The 23,334-nt window shown below is 40.2% G+C and overlaps 1 protein-coding gene across 3 annotated transcripts; it reads left to right on the forward strand.

Annotated features, from left to right (window-relative positions):
- Positions 1 to 6,786: 6,786 nt before the first annotated feature.
- Positions 6,787 to 17,695, forward strand: glra2 (glycine receptor, alpha 2; the record flags this gene model as incomplete). 3 transcript variants are annotated; one of them, XM_083908564.1, is made up of 9 exons in its annotated part: positions 6,787 to 6,872; positions 7,374 to 7,492; positions 9,331 to 9,533; positions 12,114 to 12,337; positions 13,354 to 13,436; positions 13,525 to 13,662; positions 13,737 to 13,951; positions 16,037 to 16,186; positions 17,414 to 17,695. In XM_083908564.1, the coding sequence occupies 9 exons, from the start codon at positions 6,787 to 6,789 to the stop codon at positions 17,693 to 17,695; spliced, it is 1,500 nt and encodes a 499-aa protein (XP_083764690.1). The 3 variants fall into 3 exon arrangements, with proteins under 3 accessions (XP_083764690.1, XP_083764692.1, XP_083764691.1); XM_083908566.1 differs by having other exon boundaries at positions 9,331 to 9,398; XM_083908565.1 differs by having other exon boundaries at positions 9,466 to 9,533.
- Positions 17,696 to 23,334: the final 5,639 nt, after the last annotated feature.

Genomic DNA, 23,334 nt, shown 5'->3' on the forward strand with positions numbered 1-23,334 from the left:
TCCACAGATTACACATTCTGTGTTAATGAAAACAGGAATGTACTGTATATGTTCAGGTATATGTTCAGGTAATCATATTTCAGGTAAACATCACTGAAAATAATTTATGTTCTATTTCTGCATAAAATTTCACCTAAACTTTACATACTGGACCTTTAAAGGAGAAACCCTGCGTAACCCAGTCCTGGATAAGTGGAAGAAAGTCGTGCTCAAAGTAGTAGACGGCAAACAAACATGACGGGCAGGAGAAGAGACATGACGATGAGTGTCCAGTCAGAGTTTACTGATGCTTGATGCAGACAAAAGTGTTTCAGTGGGCAGCCAGCAAAGCTTCACTTCTTCACTGCAGGACAGAGACAGAGACAGTGGGACAGAGAAACAGACGCCACCATCACCCTTTGCTGCTCACTTCCACACAACTGGATTCACTTTAAACGTGACAGTCGGTCCTCTTTAACGCGTTCCTCCGTGTGACAGTCTGCACTCTAATCACTTTTGTGGAGCCATGTTTGTGCAAGCACATCATGTCTTTAATTTAAACAGTCAGCCGTTTACCGTATAGCTGCACACACTCGCTCTGTGACAACAAATGTAACGCTCCTCGTCTTTGTCTTCCAGATCTGCTGAGACGTGGCATCCACGCAGCTACGCTCTGACTGTATTTCCCTGCCACAGGAATCTCCCTATTAATGTGGAATACCATTAAATACGCATTAATATTTCATACAATGAATGTCCTCCTCATGCATAATTGCTCCCATAACATACACCGAGCTCCCTTGAAAGAAAAAAAAAACTGATGTAAGTCAGTTAAGCAATTGAAAATTCATTCGATCTTCAATCTATTGTTGCATCACTTTGACAGCTGCGCGACTCCACTGACAACGCTCAGTGAGACAAGCCTGCAAGCTGGGAATAGATAAATTGTGAGCCAGTGTCAACATGGAGCAGGCGTATGTGTGTGTGTGTGTGTGTGTGTGTGGTTTAAGATGTGAGTGACTGCACAGAAACTCAGAGGAGACATCCTGGTATGCAGATGTGGATGAAAAACACACACACACGATGGATTCACTGGAGGAATAATTGGTTAACAAACTGAACACAGTCTCTCATGTTCAATATAACGTACACATCCTGTACGGGTGCTGTGGCGTTTCATTGAATTGATTGAATGTGTGGAGACAGAGTGACTATGGAGCGTGTGTGTGGGGGGGGGGGAGTGGGGGTGGAGTGGGGGGGTCTAGACTGGGGATCAGAGGGTTTTCAGTGCTCAGTGATGGAGAAAGGCTCTGTGGCTGTCAGCGTGCTCCCGCTGATGGAGGAAAGCTGTGATGGACAGATGAGCCTCGGCGAAGAGCGCAGTTGTCTGTCTTCTCTTGGCCTGAAGGGGGGAAAATGACCTATGGACATTAACACTGTTCAATCACTCATGTTTCACATCACTCTGTGGCTCTTAAACCATATCCTCTAAGGGTGGAGGGGAGAAAATGTAGAAAAATAAATATTTTCGTTTTGTACGTTTTCAAATCCAGAACTGTGATGTTTCTAATAGGTTGATGAACACTTTCATTTGCATGTTAATTTGATGTCTCACACACGTGCTGTCTCCTACATTGAGACATTTTTTTTTGCAGCATTGGTTCAGTGAACACCGAGTAGACAAAGCTAGAAAGGGGCAGTTAAATGTAGCCATTAACTTAAAAATAAACAACAACATTCTGCCAACATATTATGGACCATTCAGTTTAGATAAATGTCAGACTGACTGACTGACACTGCATGTGTGTTGACATGTGACATTTTGGAATTATGACTCATGGGGGGGGGTGCTGTCTCGAGGAATGTGTCATTTAATTTTTGAATGACTGAAACTATAGCAAATACAATATGCACGGCGAAATTAAAAGTGTTAAAGGACTCATATTATACCCTATTTCTTCAAGTTAAACTAGTTCCCTGGTGTCCTAAAGAACATGTCTGTGATGTATGTCATGCTTTGGTCAAAATACCATAAGGATGAAGCACCACAGCAGTTCAATCACCCTGCCAAAACAGCCCTGTTCAGAACACTCTGTTTAGTAGTATCTCTTTAGGTCCACCTTTAAAAAAGTAAAACGAAACATAAGCCACAGAGGTTAATGGGAGCTAACAGCAGTTAGCATTTGGAAAAGTGATCATTTGCAGGCTCTAGCAGGCACATTGCCGTCATATATAACATGCATCCACTGGACAGATAAATCCTCTGAGGCTGGAAGTTTGTGTAGAACTCTGTGCTGCACTGTGGAGCCAAGAATAGAACTTTTCGTGGACTTCCGGTTTTTGGATACCGTTGCCCTCGCCAGCACTCTCGCATGTTTTATGGACAAAGCGGAGCTCCGTGAGACAACAATTCCAGGAATTTAGAGCATTGTGACGTCCCAGTGAGCGTCAACATTGCGTGTGTTATCTCCTGTACTTAGACTGAAGAGGACCACAAAAACATGAGTGAGTCATCTTTTTTCACACTTTGCCGACTGATAGGACCTCCAGAGTCCCAAGAGTCCCTGAAGAGGTGGGAAACCGCTCTCTTTCCCTTTGCTTCAAATGTGAGGACAATCTTTGTGTCAAGTCAAATGACATTTTCTACGCAGTCATTTCTTTATTTTGTGCAAGTATTTTACAGCACAAAATATGCCTTAACCATAAGCGTTGTTAATGAACTCTCATACAGTGCATATAAAGTGAAAGTGAAAGAATAAACACTAATCGAATCAACAAGAATTAGGGATTATCAGGATAAGAGATCAATTTATTTATTTGTTTGTTTAAATTTTCATTTAACTTTTGGTTAGTATTTTAAAACAAAGATGTCTGTTGTCTAAGATAAAAAAGCTGAAAAGCTATTTAATAAACATATGTTAAAAGCATTTAAACATTAAATTTAAGGTGTTTGTATTATTCAAAATTTTAACACCAATATTTTCACTTTTGCTGCAAATGAATATCGACTCCAAATATCGGTTATCGGTCTCCTTGACAAATAATTGGTATAGGCCATGAAAAAACCATATCGGTCTGTCTCTAGCAAGTATTAAATCATGACAAAAACAGCTTATGATGTTTGTGTTGTCTGTTTTTTTTTGGCTCAATAACAGATTTTGAAAATCCTTCCTCTTCTTCAAGAATCCACTCATTAAATCCTTTGCATTCTTCCCCAGGAATGTTCTATGTTCTCATCAAAACAGCTCACCACCACCACAAGTTGCTTCCTCTGTATCCCTGCTAGGCCACGGCTCAGCTCCATGAGTTGAATGATGGACCGAAAAAGTCATTAAGCGGGATAAAGATACAAGGAATCGATGGAGCAATGGATACTCGGCACATCTCAATCGTCTCCAGTCCAGTGCACATGAGCATCGGGGCGTTGGAGCCTGCTTTTAGTTTCCAGGTGACTTCTTCAGCTGGTTCACAACTCCTCTGTTACATTGAGGGGGATCGATTACGACAGCCCACAGCTACACACAGCTTACAAACGGCCGCTGCTCGACTGCATTGTGCACCAATGCCAGCGCAAACACTGGGATCTAAACTGCTCTGTAAGTCATTTTTGAGACGTGGCATTACAGCTGACGGACCGCACAAGGAGGAGGACATCTTAGATTTTTTTGTAAGTTATAAATTGCGACGGAAATCCTTTTAGACAACACAATAAACCAGATGATGAAAAAGCCATTAATTCCCCACAGAATAACAGGCAGCAGCAACCAATCTTTGTTGTGTGTGGGCAGCATTAAAATACCTCCATAGCCCGTCTAGAGCCTGTAATTTTAATGGCTGTATAAGAACCGCTGGATAAATGAGAGCGACAGACAGCTCTTGTCAAACGTACTGCACTCTTTTATTCCGTCCTTTCACAGGCAGAGACGTTCACTACATCTCTCTCCCTTAATGGCACACACTCACACACACTCAGACACACACATTTGACTTGCTCTGGTTTAATTATGTGACCCACCTGGCCAGAAAACTTTCCTTATGGAAACTAATGGCCAATTGCAGCTCTGGGTTGCTTGTCATTACACAGACAAGCCAAGTGTCTCTGAGATTGGCGAATAAATGACTTGAGTGCAAAGAGGATTTTCGCTCTTATACCAGCAGGCGATGTATTCATTAATCAGACTTCATAAAAAATTATAAGCTTTTATCCATGTTGTTGTTGTTTTTTTGACTTATGTCAGACAGAGCAACTTTAAAGTCATGCAGGGTTTGTTTATTAGAAGCAAAACATGGACATCTGATGCCACTCTGAGGGGAGCCAATACTGAAAAGTCTTATGACAACTGCTGTTGTTGTTGATGATGTATGCATCATAATCATATATATGATGTGCCAATACAAGATATTTGTATTTCTGCATGTGAACTGTTAAAGGTGCCATATGTAAGAATGTGGCCAAAATCGGTTACTACATTCAAATTCAAAATACCGAGGTATTTTAGGTTTCGTTTTCTGATGTAACTGGCAACCCGTGGTTGCTCGGCAGCTGAGACTCTACTGACTGCAATGATTGGTAGACGGCGGTAGGTGGCGCCACATGCCCAAAACATGATTTCAAAACAAAAACATGATTTGCAATCTGCAAAATATATTTTTTTAATACAAATGTGACACATTAGGAGGATTTTATGGCCAGTTGTTTTAGATTTATTACATAATGCACCTTTAAAGTTGATCAGTCATGAATCAGATTTGAATTGAACTCGATGTTAAATCCACAATCCAGAGCAAGTCATACAACCAAGACAGAATGTGACACTTTGCAATTTGCATGTCAGCATTAAAAGAGGAAAGTGCTGTGTGACTCGTTCCTGGGGGGGGGGAAGGGGGGTCGTGACACGCCGAGATAATCTGGAAACTGAAACCTATAATGTCAGACAAAAGTGTAAATGCAGCCCAGGGCGCGTCACATTACTGAGCTCAGTCCTCACAACGCGGTGCCTGCGGTTTCGCTCGATGGTGAATGAAATACTTTTCCTCCTCACTAAGTTGAGCTGGTTCCTCCACAGCACATGCCTGTGTACTCGCCTGGAATGAGTCATTCATGCCTGCGTTTGTGAAGCCTCACAGCCCACTCACATCCACACACACGCTGCTTGGTTCCAGGTCCTCTATCAATAGTCGGAGCTTACATACATACATGTATGTAGACTAACAGTCAGTGAATCTATGTGGTGGTGGTGGCTCCTGAACCTTTATTCCTTCACCCTCGGGCTTCAGCCATGCCTCTGCTAAATTTCCCGCTGTCTCTGCCTGTGACTCTGTCTGTCTGTCTGTCAGCTCTTCCCCCGTCTCGCTCTGGGAGGCCAACCTTTCAGCATTTCCAATGATGTGCCTCAGAAATCTGTTTCCAGGGCAACCAGGGTACCAAATACTCTCCCAGCGGCTCCTCTGTGGTGTGTCCTTTGTTTACACTTTTCATATCTCCATGAGGATGCCGTGTCGCTCCAAACAGACAATGATGGGGGACACAAAAATAAACATATTGTGTGAAATTACAAGGGTGATGTCAGAGGAAAAAGCGTCAATCAGAGGATCGTGTGTGTGTGCTTGTATTTCTTACCTCTTTAGGACCTTTTCTGGCATACGCACTGATGTTGTCATGGCCAGTGGAGCTCATGGAGACCAACATCTGGCCCTAATGAGGCAGAATCTCTTGTCTGAGGAAAGGGTTAAAGTTAAGGGCTGAGTACTCTGAATTGTGGTTAGGTTAAAGGATTAGGATTTGGTTAGGCAGCCCAAATGAATGGAAGCCAATGCAGTGTCCTCAGAAGAATAGCTGAGCAGACCTCTGTGTGTGTGTGTTTATACACATTTTTGTTACCTCCCTGGGATCTTTTTTTGGTATAAACACCAACATTTTCAGGACCAGACAAGGACCAAAGCCATGTTCTAATGAGGTCGAAGCTCATTTCTGAGATTAATAAGAAGAGGTAAGATGTAAATTGTGGTTAGAATTAAACATAGAAGAGTAATGAGACATGAGCTGATTGAAGCCAAGTGTATGTGTATTAAAGTCCAATGATTCGTTATCAACAGGCCTATAATTTAATATTCTTAATTACACCACTGGAAAAACATAAATATTTCAAACGCAGTAGCTCCTGGTGCTTCGTTGCGCGCACTATGAGTTTGATTTCACCACTCAAAACGTTTAAATTTTAAAATGTAGATGTTTCCAGACACTGAAGACAGGGTTTAGATTTGTTTCTGTAATTTGTCTCTTTTGTTTCGGGCTTTTTTTTTGGCTTGAAAACCAACTCACGTCCACCACTTTTTAGCCCTGCGCTTGCGCGTAACGGAGCCGGGAGCTGTCCAAGTGCTGAAATGAGGTAAAAAAAAGGCGTTCCTTTTCCATTTCTAAACAGAGAACGTTGGTCCACCTGCGAAATATCTCACTTCACGAGCCAACATGGTTCACTGTCTCCACAGAGCGAGCTCCCACATCTGATCCAACATTGCCCAACGGACGCGTTTTTTTTTGTTTTTTTGGAGTTTCACCTCCTCGACGTGTGACCACCGCAGGACTGATGTTTCCTCACACCTCCTCTGCCACATCGCTGTTTTGGGGCTGTCAGAGTTTGAAGAAACTAAACTATGTTCTGTGGCTGCGTGGAGGAATGTCTCTCTGTGCGTTTTCCTGCAAGAACAGCCACACGCCCACGACTCGGTCATGAAGAGAGCGGCGTCCCTACGTGGATTATGTGTTTGACCAATGTAAACATACGGAGGAAATAGAAAAGTGAGCACATGGGAAAACCACCGGGAATGAAGCGCTGCCTCATTAAGGTTGTGGTAGCTTTATTTACATATTTCATGGAGACAAACAACTTTAGGTAAGAATATTTATCTTGTAAATGAGTTGGTTTCAAACTATGTTTTTTTTTTGTTTTTCTTCAATGTGGGAAATCTGATCAGACATCGTGTTTAATGGTTTTATCAACAAACGTGTTGAGATGGATCTTTTACTCACATACATTCACTGCTTGTGATGTTACTTTGATTTGGATTGACGAATTATGTCTTTTTATTTTTTAACCATGTATGAATTGCCTGCCTAAATTTAAATAAATATTTTAATAAATAGTATTTTCGTCTGGAGGACAAGTGTCTTGAATAGTGACATTTACGCAGCAATATTCCTGTGTCAGTTTAGACATTTAATAATGTTTCGGGATTTTACAACCACACGACGTCGAATTATGCGCTACCTGTGCGCGCGTTTTAACACATTTTACTCCAAACATCTGATTGACAATACACGAAATTTCAGGCTGGTCAGGTAATGTTTTATTTTATTTTTTTCTCGTGCGTGTGTGTGTCTGTGTTTGTTCCAGACGTGTGGATGCCAAGGAGCACGATTCCAGATCCTCCTCCATGTCTCCATCAGACTTTCTGGACTCACTCATGGGTCGCACGTCAGGATATGATGCACGAATAAGACCGAATTTTAAAGGTGTGTTTGTTTATCACCATCATCATCCCCATCGTCATCATCTTTGTTTCTTCACATTTCACAGTGAGACTCGTCTCCACCTGAAACCACACAACCAACACCTTTTGTCAACATCTGCCAATGCTCATGCTTTCTTTCTTCTTCTTTTTTTTTGCATTTCCATCCCCCATAACTGTAATTACACACACTCCACTCTGGCATTATCACTTATCTGGAGATCCATTCTCTGTTGGGAAGATAATGCACTTGGAAGTCCTTTGATAAGAACCATCAATCATTTCAATTGACAGTCACAACACTGTGTCCTGCTTGGCTTCAGTTACATCATGATCTGAGTCCTCATTATGAAACCACACCAAACTGTGTGCGATAGAACAAATAAGACGTGGTCTTTAGTCTCAGACTGGTACTTTCAGCAGACAAGGATAAGGATACCGCCACCCGCCATCCTGACAGGCCAAATGATGGATGGCGCCCCCCCTCCTTAGCTTGGCTGCAGGCTTCTGACTTCCTCTGTTTGCCGCTGTTGCTGCTGCATGTTGTGATGCTGGAGTCAGACACGGCACCTGTCACTGAAACAGAGCAGAGTTACTTGGGCTCAGGCCTTCGACAGGCTGGGTCAGAGGGGCTGAAACATCTAGACAGTGCAGCATAGGGATTGACTTGAAGGAGGGAAAGAACGAAGGAAGGAAGGAAATCCGTGGCCCAGATCTTCCTTTTCTGTGAGAAAGGGAAAGATAGTCAAAAAAAAAAGAAGACATTTCATCTTTGTTAGATTTCAGTTTTTGCAGTTTGGCATTTAAATGGTGCTGTATTTTCAGATGCATATGAAAGTGCCCTGTAGTGAGAAAATCAACATATTTACATGAACCCTGCAGGAGGTTTCTGTTGTGAAGCCGCTGGTCATACATGAAAGAGAGTGTTGAGCTGTGTTTCTGAGGGCTGACCAAGAATTAATTGCTGAGTTTGTTGTCAGGGGGTGATACCTCCAAAAAACATCAGCAGGTACCATGCAGTACCGACGAGGGAATCATAGGAGGAAAGGGTTTGTGCAAGGAAAAGCTTACAACTTCAGTTTTGGCAACAACCTGCCAAGCTTCACAAACAGATTTGAGTTCAGGCCACTGGAGTAATAATGACTCAGTTCATCAGCGCACGCTGATTATATATTTAGCTCGCTGACAGTCATGCTCCAGTTTGATCTCAGAAATAAACGATATAGCTGTTGATTACAGCTGATGTTTAAGACCATTGTTATGTTATTTGATTATATAGGAGAGAGAAGGCTGCGATAACTGCAAAAACATCACCATACAGTCATCAGTTATTGACCATTATATCATTCCTATTGAATGTAGTTGCATTTTAATAATATTCAGCATATTTTAGCATAATTTCCTTTGTCAGTGAAGTATGCTTTGTGGTTCAAGCATCCATAAAACACTGTGATAATAAGCTAACAGACTGATTGCTTGAATCATTTACATACATACATACATACATGTAAACTAACAGATTTCCCATGTTGTGTACATTGATTTAACCAGGAAAATCCCATTGAGACTAATAACCTCTTTTTCAAGGGAGCCAAGATAGGCAGCAGCAAACTACAAAACACTCATCAGTTACAAATGTACACAATTAAAACACAAGCAGAAAACACAATTAAGTCAGTTAGTTTCCTGTCGTTCTGCAAAAGCCCATTTTACCCAATTCAGTCTCAGCATATGAATGAAACATCTTCACTGCTCCGAAGCCAGTCATCCTTGACAGTTTGGTTTAAGGTCTTTTTTTTGTTTTTTTTTTCCCTGTCGTGTTATTGTCATTCCATTTCACAGGTTCCCCTGTAAATGTTACATGCAATATATTTAGCAACAGTTTCGGCTCTGTCACAGAGACAACTATGGTGACACTGTGTGTGATTTCTGTCCTGTGCTATGTGTCAATGTGTTATTTATCCCCTCAACCTGCAGGTCCACCCGTTAATGTTACCTGCAACATATTTATCAACAGCTTTGGTTCTATTGCAGAAACCACCATGGTGAGTTGAGCATTGTGCTCGGACATGTTCTGAAGCCCCGATCCTTTGCTTTGGAGTGAAAACTCAATCATTCTGTTTTATCTGTGATTTGTTTTTTGTTTTGTTTTTTTAAACCAACCTATAACCAACATTTTTTTTTCATTTATCTTATGTGTTCCTGTTTAAAAAAAGACTTTGTGTTTTGCCATCAAGGAGTTTATTGGCGGTTCCTTGAGTCCTCAGATTCTACAAATGAGAAATGTGTCATCTGCCCCTCTCATTGAACAATTAGAAACTCACTTTAAAGGTCCAATGTGTAATATCAAGGAGTACGGTTTACTGGCATTGATGTTAATGGTGTGTTTCCATCATGATAAGGTACAGTTTGGAACGGTAAAGCTTGCGTTTCAACTGAGAACCTTTAGTTGGTCGGCGGGGTGTGTGCTGTGCCCACATGAGTCAGCGAGATACGTACACTCCAGTAAGAACCAATTTGATCCAGAGAATCCTTTTGAACCCCTTTCCTAAATAAAGGGTTTTAAGAGGGTTATTGGTAACACTAAGGGTTCTCCTATGAGGACAAGCCAAAGAACTTTATATCATTCTACTTGGCACTTTTATTTCTAAGAGTGTAGTACAGTAATGGTGTGTTTCCACCAAGTGGAACAGTTCAGTTCAGAATGTATTTTTGGAATTGTACCATAATAACAAGCCCCAACCATTCCATTTTTTGGTACCCTTCCCTCATGGTACTAGAGCAATGGTAATTCCTGAATAAGGGGTTTTAAGAGGGTTCTTGGTGGAACCCTCCAAAAAGGGTTCTCCTATGAGGACAAGCTCAAGAACATTGTATGGTTCTACTTGGCACTTTGTAAGAGTGTAGAGCCATGACAATCAGCTGTCTGAGCGACAGAAAAGCATCACTCCCTCACAGTATTTCTTCAACACCTGCAGTCTCTTCTCTTGTTGAGACGGCCACAAACCGAGCAGGAAACAAAGAGCTGCTCTGTTGTTGTGTTGTTGGCTGTTGTGTCGCATTCAATGTCATTGTCCATTGTCGGCGCATCGGTACAGTGTCACACTACACTCTTGGAAATAAAAGTGCTAAGTAGAATCATATATAGGTCTTTGGCTTGTCCTCATAGGAGAACCCTTATCGTTACCAAGAACCATTTTAAAACCCCTTATTCAGGAAAGGGGTTCCAAAAGGGTTCTCTGGATCAAAATGGTTCTTACTGGAATCACCAGTGTTACCAAGAACCCTTGAAAAACAAATAGTTCCAGGTAGAACCTCAGCCCTTGTAGAAGAACACTTTTGGAACCCTTATTTCTAAGTGTAGATCTATATACACCGTACCTTACCACTGCTCTAGTACCATGAGGGAAGGGTACCAAAAAATGGAACGGCTGGGGCTGGTTATTATGGTACAATTCCTAATGTAAACACAAAGAAAAATACTAATATGTACTACCCAGAAGTATGTTTGTATAATTGTTTAATTTATGGATTATGGAGGCCACAATTTTGTGCCTCCATGTTTGTACAACAGCCCAAATAGACAAAGATTGTTTTAAACAGAAAAGACCAATGACATCCTTTCTGGTATGTGAAGGCCACCATAGTTTCCTGACAAGCAGTCTCACCACTAGATGTCACTAATTCTTACACTGTGGACCTTTAAGTGTGAAACGGCTACAGGTTCAAAAAACAACTCATGATAAAAAAACATTCACAGTGAGTGATTATAAGATTATAAAATGTTAATTTCTGCCAGGGAATTACACGACAGTAATGTTTTTTGGAACCGCCAATATGCTGATGAAATGTCAAACAACATAAGGGCTCCTGATCATCATGACATGTCAATTACTGTGAGCAAACTGAGCTTTGTGACATTTAGTCTACGACTAACTGAGCTGTCAGTTTTCCCTGATCAGCCTCCACGTCTGACAAATACATCGTTCAGCTTCTGTTGTGGTGATTAGATATTCATGAGCACCATGAGAACTTATTATAAAGTCTCTGTTTTGCAAACGCTGTAAAATCAACATCATACACACAACATTTAAAATTATATTAATTATTGAAATTATGGGACACATTTGACAAAGTCATCAGTTGCCGTTCTGAGTAAATGTCACAAAATAAAGGAGTATTGACATATTCTCCTGAATACTAATACTTAAATGATCATAATAAAGATGAACTCCTAATGCATTAAGGTCTCTTTCAGGTTGTTATATGTATTATATTGTTGTATTGTACATAATGTATGGTGACGATCACTTTTTGTCATGTTTTGTCTGTAAAACATTTATTCATCTTTAATAGTGTGATGTAGAAATAGTATAGTCAGTAGTATAAAGTGAAAATGTCCACGTTTAAAGGGATTAAGTAAAAGTACATATTTTTTTAAGAAAATGGTACAACTGCTTGCTTTAAATGTATGTTTGTGTATTAGGTTAACCTTGAGGATTTCCTGTTTATATAATACTATAATTAGATAGCGATGATTGATGTTTAATCGCCAGCATGTATTCTCATAACCCCCCCCGACTGCTGAGAGACAAAATATGCAAAGCTGCTTGTCATCTCCGCAGGATTACAGAGTGAACATCTTCCTGCGGCAGAAGTGGAATGACCCTCGGCTGGCGTACAGTAAATACCCAGATTTCTCCCTTGACCTGGATCCGTCCATGTTGGACTCCATATGGAAGCCTGACCTTTTCTTTGCCAACGAGAAAGGAGCCAACTTCCATGATGTCACCACTGACAACAAGCTGCTGCGGATCTTCAAGAATGGGACTGTCCTCTACAGTATCAGGTGATGCCTTAGAGGGAATAAAAATGAATTTAAATTAGTTACTTTTCTTAAATTGTCAAAAAACAATTGGGGATTTTTGGTTCTCTTATTATTATTTTTGTCTATTAGAAGGACAACAGGTCATCAGTGGCTCTGGAAAACCATGATGGACATTTTTTCCACTGCTATTGTTCTCCACACCAAGTGATTAACCAAGAAAACAATCAGCGGATTAGTCAGTAATGAAAATCGTTTCCACACCATTTGGGCTGCTGTTAATGATGGAAGAAATCTGCGGCGAGTGAAAGAGGTTAATCCAGAGAAGCAAGACCTCTGACGCAATGTATCACCCGAGGACGTGTGTTCATTTATTGCTTTTGTTACATTTCCTCTCCAACTTCACAGACTGTCAATCTGAAGCACACGGTATTAAATTAATTTTCTCACATTATCGGCGCATTGTCGATGTTTTAAAGAAAGGATCGCTGATTGCAAGAGTGTAGACTCATCTCTGAGGAATGATGCGAATTCTTGTATACGTGTCTGTACAGAAAAACTCTGAGACACGCAACCAACTTGGCACAGACAATACTTTAAAGGTCTGACGGCTCGAATGTTGAGCAAAACTCAGGTACAAGATATGAAAATATGTTCAATTTCATTTCAATACAACTTCCATTGCACAGCAGATCAATTCTGAGTCCATTTAGGGAGCAGCTCGGGGCTGAGCGGAGCGCAGGTGTGGAGGGAGAGTGCGACAAAGGGAGGGGGATGAGTGGCGCTGAGCCACTCTCTATTTCTGAGAGAAATGACAGAGTGAGCAGACTGTGGAGCACAAGGCATCACAGAAGCAATAAGTTGCAGTAATGAAAGTGTGATAGGAACTCGCTGAAGGGAACCATGTGTCAGACAGGACATCACACAGGAGAAAGAAGCACACAACACTAAGACAACGAAAAACGCCACCAATTATTTTCAATTCAGGGTTAAAAGTATCTGAATATTATAACTCATTATATCTTTGTCTTGGATCAAAGGTTGACTCTGATTCTGTCCTGCCCAATGGATCTGAAGAACTTCCCGATGGATGTGCAAACTTGCACGATGCAACTGGAAAGTTGTAAGAATGGTCTTGATTTTGTCCTTTTCTAAAACTCACCAAGTGACAATATATGTATATTGGATGACATGTTTTCGTCCGTCTTCAGTTGGTTACACCATGAATGACTTGATCTTTGAGTGGCTGGAGGACGGTGCAGTGCAGGTGTCAGAGGGACTCACGCTGCCTCAGTTTATAATGAGGGAGGAGAAAGAGCTGGGCTACTGTACCAAACACTACAACACAGGTCAGAGGTCACACACAAAAACACACACCTCTGAGTTGTTTTACGGTGCTAACAGTTCCTTTGCTGTTGACCAGGTAAATTCACCTGCATTGAGGTTAATTTCCACCTGGAGCGGCAGATGGGCTACTACCTGATCCAAATGTACATCCCCTCCCTGCTGATTGTCATCCTCTCATGGGTGTCATTTTGGATCAACATGGATGCTGCTCCTGCCAGAGTGGCACTTGGCATCACCACTGTGCTTACCATGACCACACAAAGCTCCGGCTCCAGAGCTTCTCTTCCAAAGGTAAACGTCACTATTATTTTCAGTGTCTACAACAGGAATGGTAAACGTATACACTCTTCGAAATAATAAATAAGGTTATTCGGCTTGTCCTCATAGGAGAACCCTTTTTGGCTCCCTTTTGGAGGGTTCCACCAAGAACCCTTTTAAAACCCCTTTATTCAGGAAAGGGGTTTTAAAGGGTTCTCTGGATCAAAGTTCATCAGTCCATGACATGGCTATAGAAGGTCTTCATTTAAAGCAAATAAAATTGTATAAAAAGACAAAGCACCACAGCAGATATTTTAAAGAAATGGTACATAACTGCTTCCAAAACTTTTTTTAAGCCAGACATTTCCAAGAGATATATTTACAGTCCAAAAACATGCAGATTTGGGGAATTAGTCTAATTTGACCCTTTAAATTGACCGCAGTTGTGAACGTAAGCCTGGATGATTGTTTGTCTCTTTATGTGGCCCTGTATACCATGGACTAATAACCTGTCCAGGCTGTCTTTCGTCCTATGTCAGCTGGGATTGGCATCAGCACCTCCCACGACACTACGGAGGATAAAGTGGTTGGATGGATAGATATTTTTAATCGTTTATAATCTAATCGTATGTCAAAAACATATTGAAACAATTAAATTGATTCGCCAACCTCCCAAAAAATCTCCCACAACCCATTCTCTGATACAGTTACAATTAAAGGTGCCATATGTAAGAATGTGGCCAAAAACGGTTACTACATTCAAATTCAAAATACCGAGGTCTTTTAGGTTTCGTTTCTGATGTAACTGGCAACCCGTGGTTGCTCGGCAGCTGAGACTCTACTGACTGATTTGCAGTTTGCAAAATATTTTTTTTAATGCAAATATTTTGGCTGTACTGTTGTTGTTGGTGAGTTCAGTTTGTTATATGAACATTATTCCTGAGTCTCTGTGACATATTAGGCGGATTTTGCATCTTTAATCACTTAATTCTGATATATCACGTTTTTTTTCCAAACACTGTAATACCATTAGTTTTTTTTCTTGTTTTTGTGACAGAAAGTGGACTCTCGGTTGAAATGCAGCCCTTGATGAATATTAACGAAGGTGACAAGCTGAAGCTCACCTGCAAAGTGGCAACTGGCCATAAAATCCTCCTAATATTATTAGGAGGATTTTATGGCCAGTTGCTTTAGATTTATTACATAATGCACCTTTAACTTAGTAAATATAGTCACTCAGATAGATGTTTAGATGAAAAGGCTCCATCATATAAGTACATGTAAAAGCATGCTCACGTAGTGTATCCAACATTTTAACCCTTATTCTCATGCTATCTCTTGCTAGAAAGTCACTAAAGGATAAAACACGTCAACTCTCTCAACTCAACATGGTGCAAATCCTTGCATTTCTAATCTTTGAATTTACAGTGTGAATCTTTGCTTTCCGTCGTCTAAAGGAAATATCAATTCCCAGCATCAGCTGTGGTCTGTGCCAGCTTCTTTTCAGTCAGGGAAAAAAAAAACTGCCCATGCACATATTTCATGAAGGGGCCTACAGGCACCGAGAGTCAGATCCTGATGATCGGTCTCTCTTCACGCATCCGTCTGCAGATGAGCTCAGGCCTCAGCCACAGCAGAGATTCTCACATAAAAGACATGTATGCTAATAAATATTTAAAGAGCTTCCCCTCGAGAGTCTTGACTGATGAAAACAATAACACTATTCCTATAAAAGCCCTGAACAAGCGGAGCTGTTTTCTCCCCCATGCTAATCAGCCGTCAATGAAAATGCAAGGTCGCGCTGAAGAGTAATAACTGCTTTCAGCTACATCTTCAAAAGAAACAGATGGAAATGAGTGCTAAAGGTACAGACTAATATTACAGTAATATGCCTAATGTTTATGGTCAAGCAATCAATCAAACATAGTTTCAGAGAACTGATCTATTATAATATAATAAAAGTGCAGGTGACCTGGTGATGTAGGTCTTTTTTTCAAAACAGGTAGAGAGCAGGAAAAATACAGTATTTCAAAGCACAAATCCATATTTAATTTGAGATTCTATCCGATGTTGTTCCTGTGGAGGAGTCTAATAAAGGACATCTGTTTTCTCTCCTAGGTTTCTTACGTGAAAGCCATCGATATCTGGATGGCTGTGTGTCTGCTCTTTGTATTTGCTGCACTGCTTGAATACGCCGGGGTTAATTTTGTCTCCAGGCAACAGAAAGAGTTCCTTCGCTTGAGGCGAAGGCAAAGGAGGAATCATAAGGTAAGGCTGTCCGAGCCCTGAAATGGATTCTGTTTTTGGATGTCAAAGTGTTGTGCCACGGTCAGACATGTGACTTCAGGGACGAGAATACAAATATTCATGGTCTGTACACATTTGTCCAGTATGTTCGGCGTGAAAGAGTCTATCAAGCATAGTTTAACATGACTTCTTCTCAAAGTGTCGTATAGTGTTTAAACTAAAACTATCCATTAAGAATTTGAAAATGACAAATGAAAAATGGGGTCGACTAATTCATTGTAATGACTGAAGTGATCTTCATCATCAGTTTGCTATCATTTATGATGATGAACATGATGATTGTCACTACAGTCAGAGCTGTAAACACAGCTGTCATTTCTTGATGGAATATTGGAACATAGGTCATTTTTTATTTTCCTGAAATGAATATTCATGCATTGCCCAGGCTGTCGTTTCTAATGCATGAGATTATTTTGTGGATTTGGTTAGTTTCATTTATTTGCAATGATGATGATGATGATGATGACGTCTATATTAATTCTGTATGCATACAGCCACGCTGAGTTTGGGTAATTGTGGCTCAGAAGGTAGAGCCGTTTGTTTTTGCTCCTCCTGTTCTGAACCTGGTCTTTGAGCAAGGCACCGTATGAACTGGTGAATTTACGCTCACTGGTCACTTTATTAGGTACAGACTGTTGTCTGCTTCAAGGTTTGATGTGTTGTGCATTCAGAGATACTGTTGCCCGTCTTCCCATTCTGCGTCATCAACAATGGATTTTTGGCGCAGAGAACTACTTCTTATTCAATTCAATCCAATTCTGATTGAGTAGTATCTCAAGGCACTGTACATAGAAAACATCATGGAGAGCAGAGAAACCCAACAATTCACACAATGAGCAACCAATATGCATCAGTTGAGAGAGAGAAAAAAATCCCTTTTAACAGAAGAAGAAATCTCTGACAGAACCAGACTCAAAGACGTGCTGCCTCGACCGGTTGGGGTGATTTCAATGTTGTCTCTTTTTTTTTGACTATTCTCTGCAGACCCTAGAGATGGTTGTGCATGATTGTGTTTGAAATACTCAGTTCAGCATGTCAATCATGACATTTAAAGTCACATAAATCACCTTTCCTGCCCATTTTGATGCTCAGTTTGAACTTCACTAACCCATTAGCAAGCAGTTGAACTGATGAATTAAAAATAAGAACAAAATATCAAAAGTTCATTCTATCCTCATGTGTTTTCAGGATGAAGACATGCGCGAAGGCCGCTTTCATTTTGCCGGCTACAATATAAGTCAGTGTCTGTCAACAAAGGACGGCTCAGCTGTTAAGAACGCCGCTCCGGCGCCGAACCCTCAACCGTCTGTCCCGAAAGACACGGACACCATGAAGAAGAAGTTTGTGGACCGAGCCAAGAGGATAGACACGGTCTCTCGAGCCGCCTTCCCTCTGGCATTCCTCATCTTCAACGTCTTCTACTGGGTTACCTACAAGATCATCAGGCACGAGGACATCCCCCAAAAGTAGAGACTTTAAACGCCGGGGAAAATGACAATTACTTCGGACTTCTCAGATTGAGAAACGTTCTGAAAAAGACACACGCGTGCTTCGAGAGGCACCGCGGTGGCGATGGTGATGTGTTCTTTCAGGGATAATGTACAGTGTTCTCGCGCCACACGGTAATGCTCATGTTCTGATCACATGAGGAGCTTTTCGAGACACAGATGCTGTTTTGTTGTTGTTAGTGCTGCATAATGTTTTCCTAAAGTATCTGGGGAAAATGGCTTAAACGTAACATGCTGGAGAAGACGGACCAAAATCCTTTTTTTTTTTTTTATCAGTTCTGCTTTGGCGTCTGAACGAAACAAGTAAACATTCCAAGTTTTAAATCGATTTGTACAGCTTACTGGGACCCTTGATGACTTTTTGTGATTTGCAAAAAAAAAAAAAACTATCTTGTTTTATAGTGTTTTCTTCTTGTGTTTATACAAAATACAGCAGCATCTTTCAAACATTATAGGCATCAGCGTACGTCTCAGGCAAGAGCGCGAACAAAGCAGATGATAAGTTGGAATCGGATACTGCATTTTTATGAACTACCCGAGGCCTTAGATATCAAATGTTATGGTAAGACCAACTTCTATGTTTCTCTATTTTTCCAAGCATCTTCTCTTCTGGTAGCTTTTCTACCTGTGGCCAAACATTCCGAGTTGTTTTTTGTGTTCTCTAAATGTATTATAAATCATACCTACATAAAAATGATGTCACCTAAAACCAACGTAAGGTCATTCAGATGTTTTTTAGAAGTCGTTCATTCTCCATTTCAATCTCATGTCATGGATAAAATACACCGTCATGTGTTTCAAAGGTTAACAAATGTTTTTGAACATGTTGTGTAAGCCTCCAAACTGTGAACACACGCTGCATTACTCAGTGTTGTTAAACGTCTACATCCATTTATATAATTCATTTATATTCCAGGTAAATACTCCAGGTATCTTTAGGTTTTAGATTTTGAGACTACGTCTTTGTATAGATTTAGTCTGATGAAATATTTACTGTAATGAAGGAAATATTCTGTTTACATATATAGATATAAATATATATATATATACATATTTAAAATCTTTATGTATAATTCTTTAACCTCTGCTGTAGACAGTTTCCCTGCACTTGGCGTGTTTGTTGCTGGAATGTGACGTATGTTTGTAAAGGATCGAACAGGAGAGATCTGCATAACAGTCACAGTTTGGAAACTCCTGATTTACTGTGGTGAAGAAAAAAAAAAACAAGTTTATTAACTGCCCTGTACATCAATAAAATTGACTGTGCAACACGTTTACTTTACTCCCACTTCTCCTGTCGTGTCATGTTACATTATTGCCACGCATTATTTGATAAGATTAAACTATACTTATTTGCTTTGGTCTCGTTGACACAATGAAGAGATGGATGCATTTCAAGAAAAAGTAAAAAAAAAGAAAGAAAAACACTGATCAAGTGAGGCACATGAAAATGCTTTTTTGCGCCTGGTTGCCGATTAGATCAAAGAAAATGACAAACACAGTCTCGGTTGCCGACCAGGCGTGTACAGTCAGGGTGATGACACATGCCATGCAGCGCTGGGCGGCCTGGGGTGACAGATATGATCTGACAGCGAGTTTCCATTAATGCATGATAATGGATTTCACACGAGCGTGGAGATTCCATCAGTTGGGAGTCTCCAACCAGTTGAATACTGGTGCGGCGCTCACATATGTGACAGTACAACTGATATAGACACAGAAAAAAGGGATTATTCTTAATCCTTTAAACCGGTCATTACTGAGCGTGAGCTCAGATAAATACAAATATATTTGCAGCACTGACGACGTAAGCTCTTCACTTAAAATAACCCTTATTGTTGAGGATATGATTTTGGAAGGAAGAGTTAGTAGCTGTTAATACGCTGGAGTTTATTTATCTTATTTTATTACCTGTATTATTTTTTGTATTTGTCGATCTGTTGAATCTTTCATTCATACATTCTTAGAAAAAAAAGTGCTAAGTAGAACCATATAAGGTTCTTCAGCTTGTCCTCATAGGAGAACCCTTTTAAAACCATTTATCCAGAAAAGGGGTTTTAAAGGGTTCTCTGGATCAAAATTGTTCTTACTGTACTGTTGTAAATGTTTCAAACGTGTTCTTCTCCAAGGGCTGAGGTTCTACCCGGAACCATTTGTTTTTTAAGTGTTCAATGGTAACACCAATGGTTCCAGTAAGAACCATTTTGATCCAGAGAACCCTTTAAAACCCCTTTCCTGAATGAAGGGTTTTAAAAGGGTTCTTGGTAACACCAAGGGTTCCAACCAAATAGGGTTCTCCTATGAGGACAAGCCGAAGAACCTTATATGGTTCCACTTAGCACTGCAGATGGATTTCATATAATGGTGTTATTAAAGCAATAATGCAGATCATTTCATTAGGTAAACCCATGATCCTTCAACAATTACTTGTCTTAAAGATAAATGTTCACAGAAAAAAAGGCTGTGTAAATAAATATCCAGTGTGTTTTTTAATGTTCAAAACACAGAGATTATAAACTATTCATTGATACTAATCCTCTCACTGAAACACTATTCTCTTCACAGCCTCACGGCACAATCCATTCTCGTTGCTGCTTTAATATGCAAGAGCGCAATGGCCTGTATGCAATTAAACTGAAAACGAAGTAACATTGTCTGCAGCATCTAATGTGTGTTTAAGAGGGAAAACAACTTTCCCTCATTCATTAAGGTTTAGGGGAAACGGCATTGAGAGGTCTGAGAGAGGCAAGAAATCAGGGTTGCCATGGCAACTGCACAGCGATGGGTGGGCTTATGTGACTGGGAAAGCAGGCCATTAATGAAGTTAAGGACAGTGGTGTATGAGTTTGATTAAAGTGTATGCCTGGATATTATTACTGCACTACATTATAAAAAAAAAAAAAAAGAATTATGTAAATAACAGAACCAGTTTTCTGTGGGGAATATTCACGCGGCGACGCTTCCATGGCGTTGTTCAAAACTGCACGTGCGAAATGCGAAGGTTGGCACTGTTATGTACAGGATGTTGGTTGGCACACTTTCTTTACAAGTATCCTCATGAGTGTTTGAGAACTCAGAATAAGAACTGTATCCTCGGGAGATAAAAACGAAGAACTTCAGTGGCCGTTTGCAAATGTGGCACAAGCTGAAAAACTTTGGTACAACTTCACTTTTTTTTTTTTTTTTTTTACATAACAACTGAGCAACTATCTGCTGAAGTGAACTTCACCATCATGGTAAAAATGTGTTTACAATAGCCAGGTATATCCGAGCATAATTCAGCCTAATGTGTTGATACATGAACAAATACACTACTGTTCAAAGGTTTGGGGTCAGCTATACAATTTTTTTTGTGTTTTCAATTAAAAGTCACACTTTTATTCATAAAAAGAGTTGCAAAATGAATAGAAAATATAGTCAAGACATTGATAAGATGAGAAATAATGATTTTTATTCAAAATAATAATTTTGCCCTTTCGTCAAAGAACCAGCAAAACTGTTTTCAGCTGTGCTAACATCATTGCACAAGGGTTTTCAAATCATCCAATAGCCTTCTAACGTGATTAGCAAACACAATGTACGTTTGCAGCTAGAATAGTCGTTTACCACATTAACAATGTATAGAGCATATTTCCGATTCATTTAATGTTCTATTCATTGAAAAAAGTGCTTTTCCTTCAAAAAATAAGTACATTTCTAAGTGACCCCAAACTTTTGAATAGTAGTGTAGCTTAGTTAGTCTTAAACGCTGCTAAGTCAAACATCACCATAGCTCCACTGAACACCGCTCACTTATATTGTAGGTATAATCAATGTCCTCCTACTCTGTTTGGTTGACCCAGGTCCAGAGGAGGAAAAATAAAAAAAAACTCTGACCCTAAATCAATAAGTTAACGAAGAGGCAAACACCAGACCAGTGCCCTCGTCATACAGCATCAATACAAACATGGCTTCGTGGTTCCATTCACTTTAATGGATGACTCAGCTTCACATTATTGAAGGCCTAATCTGTGATTCACATGTAAACAAAGAGGTTAAATCAATTTACATTAGAACCAGATTTAACATGATGCCTCCTGGAGATGCAGTGGATCATTTAACCATCAATAATCAGTAACAATTATGTTTAACTTAGGTATGAAAGATGACAAGTTAGCCATGACAAAAAATACAGACAATTATATTTGCAATGTTTGATTTGGCAAATGAAAATGAGATATTCTCATTCGGCTCCTATATTCTTCCATTTACAAGACAACAAATATGTCAATTTGTCACATTTCAAATTGCCTGTGAGTCATATAAACAGCCCATTTAGATGTAATTGTTTAAATGTCTGAGATGCTTCATAACAACACCGACATTATTATTATTCTACGACATCTTCTTTCCCCATTAAGACGAGAAGGTTTTCCGCAAAGGCTAGAAACCCTGCAGCCGACTTCCACCACTCAGAGTTAATAGAACTTCACAGGCAATAATGGGATGACAAAACCTATATTTTACACCGCGTGGCAGTCGGAGGCTCTGAGGTAACACCAATACAGATGACTTTTTTTTTTCTTTTCACATGTGATCTACCTTGCCACTGGCCATTTACTGGTGTTATTTACCAAATGGGATTCACAATTCTTCTTTGTTGCTCGCGGTGACATAGCTCTGTGACTGAGGGGAGATTTGTATCTGTATGTGAAGCTGTAATAAGAAAAAAGGGTGCAAGGAGAATCGGGAGGGAAAAAAGCTAACTGAGGTGCAAAGATGAGATATCACAACATAAAAAAAAAAGATTGTATAGTGCTTATAGTGCTTTGTCATCCGGGCGCATTACTACAATATCATGTTATAGTTATGTTACAGCTCTGTTCAGGGGAGTACTCAGGAAGTGAGACCAGTGTGAAGCACGGAGATTAAAAGGTGTAAAAGAGGGGGTGTTGATTCCTTGGAATGAACGAGTACTATACTGTACACACACACACACAGACACACACATTTCTGGAACAAACAAACAATCAAAAAAAAGCACATCTTCGTTGCCTCCCCCCTCTGGGATATAAACTCAAAAAAGCCATTTCAGTAAACATGACTTCTGAATCTGCCAGACTTTATGTACCCAGCAAAGACTGGTCCGTTTAAGTGCCATTTGATGTTTACTTGGACAAATGGCATTTCACATCGACAGCCTGTGCAGCTACTGAGCTCTTTACATCGTTTCACAGGCAGAAAAAGAACTGATCAGTGTGTGGAAATAACACTGAAAGCCCTCTGTTAACTATACCCAGTGAGGAAACCTATAAGCCTCTGTACTGCTGTCATTTTGTGTCTTAATTTATAACACAAAGAGTTTCTCACTCAAGGATGAAAGTGGGATCCGTCTCATAATGAAAAGCAAACAAACAGATCTTTGAACACAGGCTCTAATGGGAAGTGAACAGAGGAATAAGTTGATCAGAGATGCACTATTGCATCAGTGTCACGTTCAAGCTGTGAAACCCAAGAGGCGATCCCAGGAAAATAGGTAGTGGCAACAGGCACTTAGAAGATATGAAGCCCAAGAGGCTTCCTGACAGGAGAGGAGCATGGTTCAGAGAAGAGTCAAGCCAG

The sequence above is a fragment of the Microchirus variegatus genome (genome assembly GCF_963457635.1).
Source record: "Microchirus variegatus genome assembly, chromosome: 22".
In the NCBI taxonomy this organism is placed as follows: domain Eukaryota; kingdom Metazoa; phylum Chordata; class Actinopteri; order Pleuronectiformes; family Soleidae; genus Microchirus; species Microchirus variegatus.